The sequence below is a fragment of the Austrofundulus limnaeus genome, unplaced genomic scaffold (genome assembly GCF_001266775.1).
Source record: "Austrofundulus limnaeus strain Quisiro unplaced genomic scaffold, Austrofundulus_limnaeus-1.0 Scaffold30, whole genome shotgun sequence".
Lineage (NCBI taxonomy): Eukaryota > Metazoa > Chordata > Actinopteri > Cyprinodontiformes > Rivulidae > Austrofundulus > Austrofundulus limnaeus.
In genome coordinates, this window is record NW_013952432.1 from 1423783 (window position 1) to 1429951 (window position 6169).

At 42.6% G+C, this 6169-nt stretch overlaps 1 protein-coding gene across 2 annotated transcripts in view; it reads right to left on the reverse strand.

The window, feature by feature from the left end:
- Nucleotides 1-640: 640 nt before the first annotated feature.
- Nucleotides 641-6169, reverse strand: part of and1 (actinodin1) — a 7498-nt gene continuing 1969 nt past the window's right edge. For both annotated transcript variants that reach the window (XM_014005384.1, XM_014005383.1), the window contains exons 3-7: nt 5002-5046; nt 4048-4193; nt 2631-3041; nt 2132-2386; nt 641-2040 (exon numbers count right to left, since the gene is read on the reverse strand). In XM_014005384.1, coding sequence (XP_013860838.1) covers nt 1084-2040; nt 2132-2386; nt 2631-3041; nt 4048-4193; nt 5002-5046 — 1814 coding nt within the window. In that variant the 3' untranslated portion in view covers nt 641-1083. The remainder of the gene's footprint in view (nt 2041-2131; nt 2387-2630; nt 3042-4047; nt 4194-5001; nt 5047-6169) is intronic.

Below are 6169 nucleotides of genomic sequence, written 5' to 3' on the forward strand. Positions count from 1 at the left end.
TCGTCAAAAACATACCCAGAGTGTTGCTTTGACTCGTTCATGCATGGTTGCGAAATCCTTGAATCTCCTGTGGTAGCCTTGTGGAGCTGCTGAAACACTTGCTGGTACGAAGCAACGCAGAGCACCCCTGCATGCCTCACCCCACACAGCTCCAGACCTGGTAGAACTGCACGTCAGSTGAGCTTGTAATACAAAGTACTTCTAAATCCAGTCCTTTTCAGATTAAAAAGTGCCTTCATGGAGGAAACACATTTTTGGATGCCACGGAGACTACCCTCTTGCAACGCACCTACTAAAGGATGTAAATGGCATAAATCATTTTTGTGATGATGTGCTGAAATAGGAGTGTCGAAAACTGTAGCAGGTTTTTAAAGAGCCTTAAAGGCTACTCAATGTCAAATTTATTTTTGAGATATTTGCATTTTCAGAACAACTGAAGGTAACAAGATTACTAGATTGTGGTAGATGTGCTTCAAAAGTACACAGCGCCCCCACCCTTTAGGCTCATTAAAACAGTGATATTGTTTCTCCTATGAATGTGGAAGAAAAATGTTTTGTGCTTCAAACCTGTAACATTATATTTGAGTGACCAGTGTCAACAAAATTTGAGTTATACCAAAAAAATGTCCACACAAAGGGATTCAGGGTTGTTTTTTTATTATAATTAGTAGAACATTCAATGTGGAAACAAATATTTCCATAATCCATTAGTGTGAAAAGCAACAACCAAAGAAAAAATAAAGTGAAAAGTAAAGATATAGAAGCAAAATTAGAAAATAAGAATTCATAACAAAATTTGAGTGCTAGGAAAAGGATGAAGAGCAATGCACAAAGCAGGTCTGAAGCATCTAAAGTCATAGAAAGCCAAACATTTTTTTGCAAGATTTATGAGCATGCTCCTTCAGCAGGAGGATATATGTGGACGTATGTGCATGTTCTTGCCCTTCAGGCCCATAGACTTCACCTGTGTCCCATTTCCTGACCAGTCAGACCTGGATGCTTGCTGCATAAAGTTATTCCCAGACTGGGCTACAAAAATGCTTGGGACTGTGTTTTTGTGTCCAACTGCGTGCATGTGCATGATTACTTTTTGCGGTAGTCGCCTGCGTAAGCTCTGTGATCAACCTGCCCGGGGTAGCGGTCTCCGTAAAGTCTGAGGATGTCCTGGAGGCTGGGCATCCTCGGCGAGTGAGACTGGTAAGACGTGTGAGGCTCTTCCTGGCCACTCTGGTAGGGCTCCTGTTCCAGCTGTTCGCCTTCTCCTGCACCCTGGTTGTAGTCGTCCTCAGCGTGATGTTCGGGCTGGATCTCTGGCTGGGCTGGTTGTGACTCGTGGCGACGCAGGCGGCAGTCAGGGTCATACTCGGGGTCACAGTCAGGGTTAGAAGGCTCCAAGACACCGTTGCGGGTACCATCAGCATTCAGGTGGGGCTCGTAGGCCTCTGCGGCATAGGGGATGCGGCGATGAGCTCCAGAGCGAGGTTGACTAGGCTTCAAGGGGTAGCATTCACGGTCGTAACCGATGAAGCAGTCATAACCCTCTTTGGTTTTACCCGGAGGGCCCAGAGGGTGTCGCTCCTCCTGAGGTGGCTCTTCGTAGCTTGGACTGGAAAATGGGTACTGCTGCCTGGATGTGGGAGGGCTGTGACGACTCATGGTGTCACGAGCAGCGGAGAAAGGATCGTTAGCGTTGGACTCGGGAGCAGCCGTGCGTGGAGCAAACGGGTCACTATCCTGAGCTTGGGACATGAACTGACGCAGGATGTTGTACGGATCAGTAGAAAGAGGAGACGCTGGGGCTGGAGGCTGACGGTACATAGCATAGGGATCATGGACTCGGTTAGCATTAGCATAGGCATCCCTAAACATGGCATAGGGGTCGTTCTGCTCAGCAGCAGGAGGAGCTGCGCGGATAGCAGCCGCCTCATCTCGATCGTCATTTCGGTACTCCTCTGGGGGTGAGGCGAATCTGGTGGCGGTCAGAGGGTTGCAGTTGTCGTCATAGAGAGGGTTGCACGGTCCGGGACCAGAACGGGGAGCCTGGAGGGACAGATCACAGTAAGTAGCGATAATAAGAGCAAAACGGGGAACAAAGTGGCAGCAGATAAAAAAAAATTATTCTAATAAATACCGCAAGGGAGGAAGCATAGGTGCAGTAGGGATCCCGGTATGGATCACAAGTGGGGTACTGTCGATAGAGACCAGAAGGGGCCTTTTGTGCTTGTTTGTGTTTGCAAGTGGGGTCTTTCTTGGGGTCACAGCCCAGGTGGGCATAAGAAGGGGCAGGACCAGCAGAGGTTTGATAGCCATAGGCAGCTCTGAGATGATACTGTAAACACTCCACATCATCAGCAGAGCAGATACGAAGCAGTTCAGCCTTCTGCTCCTGAAAAAACAATGAAACTGATTATTTCTTGAGTTTTTTATTAGAATGGAGCAGCTATGACCTTATTATTCAAAAACATTGTAGGTGTTTAAACGTTGGGAAGATAGTTTAACGTTTTTAATAAAATTTGGAAAGTTTGATCCAAAGATACCCATAAACTAACTGCTCAACTGGTTCAACTATTGCTTTTTATTCACACAGTGCACAAACTATTATAGTCAACACATTATTGTAAACACAGTACCTTGGTAAGGGCAGACACTGCAGATGGGGCATAGTAGTGATATCCAGACATCGGATCTTTACTTTGAGCAGCAGCAGCCCGAGCAAACAAAGGAGCAGGGGCCTTGACTGGTGCTGCAGGGGCAGTTTGAAGCACCAGAGGCAGGTAGGGGCTCTTACCCTGGACCAAAGCCATATACAGGCATTGAGGGTCCTTCGTGGGGTCACAGGTTTTCATTGGTGCTGGTTTGGGGGGCTCTGCCTTAGGTTTGGGCCTTGAGGTATACGAAGCCACACAGTTAGGGTCCTCAGAGTCGGAACAGGACTTGTAAATATCCCCCAGGTGCCGAAGATAGGCCTTGTAGGAGTTGCGCGCCTCGGCACGGTTCTTGTTCTGGAGATAAGCCAGGTAGATGCGATCCATTTCCTGCACCTGGGGAGGCAAAAGGGGCCCARTGGTGAACTGATACTGGTAGCAATGAATATATAGTGGTCTGTTCAAAATCTTCATGAAAGAAAATATTTTGAGTGTATTTGAATTCACTCACACCAAAATAACTGTGTGTGTGTGTGTGGGGGGGGGGGGGGGTATCATTGCAAAAAGCTAAAAAAAAAACTTCTCTGCTTGGTAACTTTATCAGACTGTAGCTATATGAAATTTAAAATGTGAGACTAAATAATTACCACAAAATTTACCATCTTGCTTTAACAAAAAAGGATTTTTTGTACATATTCCATTGTTGCTTTAACATCTTTACTTTAATCGCACCTGTAAYGGAATAGTTTAAAATTTCTGAAATGGGATTCTGTGGCATTGTTATCAGCAGTAAGTGTCTTAGCAGAAACAGATTAGRACAAAAACAGTTTGGAGAGTCAAAGAGAGGTTTGTTTGAAGGAACGAAGCTAAAGGGTAGTCTGAGTGGGACCATTTCTGAGTACTGTCGTAAAACAACTCCAATCACAAAGATTTCATAGAAGGGTGCGCAAATTCTGATTTATACACTCTTACATCACTGTCTTTTAAATAATCAATAGTTATTGATTGGGAGCTGAGCTGTAGTTTGTTATCAGCAATGTTTTTTTGTGAAACAAAGTTGGAAACAAAGCTTGTTAAGGATTCAAGGAAACACCTTTATATTGATTTTTTCCACAACCTTAATTTTCCCTCAGACAGTTACTTTGGTTGAAACTTAAGAAAACAAAAAGCTGCCATTACTCCTTTACTGTTATTACTTACTTACAACTTCACATAGAATTACACTCAATAAAATAACCTTTACATTGTTTTCCAAATGAAGCTAAAATGCTAATTACCATGTAGATCTCCTACGAACATTTATGCAGTGATACTTGTGTTTTGGTGACATGTATTTCAACATTTAGACATCATGGATGTGGTTCTTTCTGATAATGTTGTTTCTGTGTTTGTGTTTACTCACTGCCTCTTGGTTGCTGTTGTCAGTAAAGTACTTGTACCAGGCCCAGAAGTCAGAATGCTGTTTGTACCAGCTAATGTTCCTGCGGTTCCGGATCAGCCTCCTGTGCTCCGCGGCAGCTGCTGCCTTCTCCTGGATACTCTCCCCCGCTGAGGACAGGAAGGAAACAAGAAACAACTAAAGACTGCCTCACATACTTAAAAGTCTCATTCAAAGTTTTTCTCAAAGTAGCTAACAACATACTCAAGGACAAAGCTGTTTTCATTTAAAGGTCATTTATGTCAGGTCTAGGCAGGACTGGTCCAAGACAATGTGGCATCCTTTGGGCAGTTTTCTAAACCTCACTGCCAATTTACACACACTCATACCAGATTAATATCTTTGGTATTATTTTTATCTTCAGAAACTAGATTGTCCAAATAAAATAGCTAAAAATACACTTCATATGAAACTGAATACTAAATATTAACCTCATACCTGCAAACATCTGCTGACAGCAATGAGGTACACCTGTTCATGTTAATGAACACCTGTGTAGTGAAGCAGCTCTAGGGGGTTCCAGAGATATAGTCCCCCAGAAAATTTTGTAAAATATCTACTCAAAACATTGCATTTTCCAACCATTTAGAGCATTTTATTAGATTCTTGGAATTAATAAAACAACATAAAATCAATATTATTTGAAGGTAGAAAAAGCTCAAAACCAGACTTGAACCTGAATTTTATACATCAAAACTGAAACTTTCATTATCCTTATTGTGTTTTCTATTTACAGACCGAGCACCAGTAGTTAATCTTGCCTGCATCGTATGATACTTTTATTCTTATAACTTTTATACTTTTATCACAAAACATCCTTTACATGTAACAAAGCAGCTGAGCATTTGCCTATATTGCCTATACCAGATGTCAACCTCATCCAGGTATAAAACTCATTAAAAAGAAAAAGATATTCACCATCTCCTTTGGATTTTTTGGCGATTGGTCCAGCAGACAGGAATGCTGTAAACACAGAAAACAACAAAACAATGCATAAAACCAAAAAGTTACTAAAGTGAACTTTACTCGCTCCCATCTACTCAGATGTTTTAGTTTGCTTTTAATGCAACAGTAATGGCATTAAACCTCAAACACTTAGAGGCTCATATCATTTATAAAATAGAGCAGGAGTAATTGGCTCTGCCTGAAGCACTGCACTGGCAGCTCTTTGTAGATTTTATAGCGACGGCTATAACATCAAACCTCCTGGTGTGTTCTCAAAGAGCTGTGTGCGCACTTGTGTGTGCGGCTTTTTGTGCAACATCGTTTGGCGCACCGTTTGACCCCCATACAGGCTGAGGAAACAGCAGATTCAGCTTTGCTCCTGGTTTCTTTCATCTCTCCGGGGGAAAGGTGTTAATCCCTTACAGAGGAAGAGGAGGAGATGACTGGTTTAAAAAGATCCAGAGACTCGGGGGTTAGTAGGGAAAAAAAAACATCAGTCTCCTGATGTAAAAAGGAAGAGTTTGAACTGGAGTAAACATGAGGAGGAGGAGGTTACAGGAGGGGCGATGAGTGAAGGAATGAAGGATGAAAGCTGAATTAAAGGGAAAGAGGAGTGACGTTGACCTGAGGAGGAGGGAGGGAGGCAGGGAGGGGGTTAAATGATGCTGTCTCAGTGTATCCGCTGTTACTGTTTTTTACAAGCTTGTAAAAAAGCAGCTGGCACATCTGGAAACAGGCAAGAGCAGGAGGTGATGCTGACAGGTACTCATTTTTTTTTTACAGGAGAAGGAACAATTTTGTTTCTTTTCTGAAACTTTAAAAATCGTTTGAAAAAGGAAAAGCCACAAAGCGCACCTCCCTCTTTGTAAAAACGCCAATCATTTTAAGAACAAAGTGGAAACAGGTGGCAGGGGAGCAACCCACCACCACCACCACCTTTATCCTCTTGAGTACCCAGGTTTTTCCTTTTTAAATTCCCCTACCTCTTCAGGAATAGAACCTCCATAAATATAAAAAACAAGCATTGATTTTTAACAATTAAGAGTTAAAATGTTAATTTATATTTTATTTAAAATAAAAATTAAATTAAAATCTAGCTCCTCTGAATCAGGACAACCAGTCTAAAACCAATGTTCTCAAA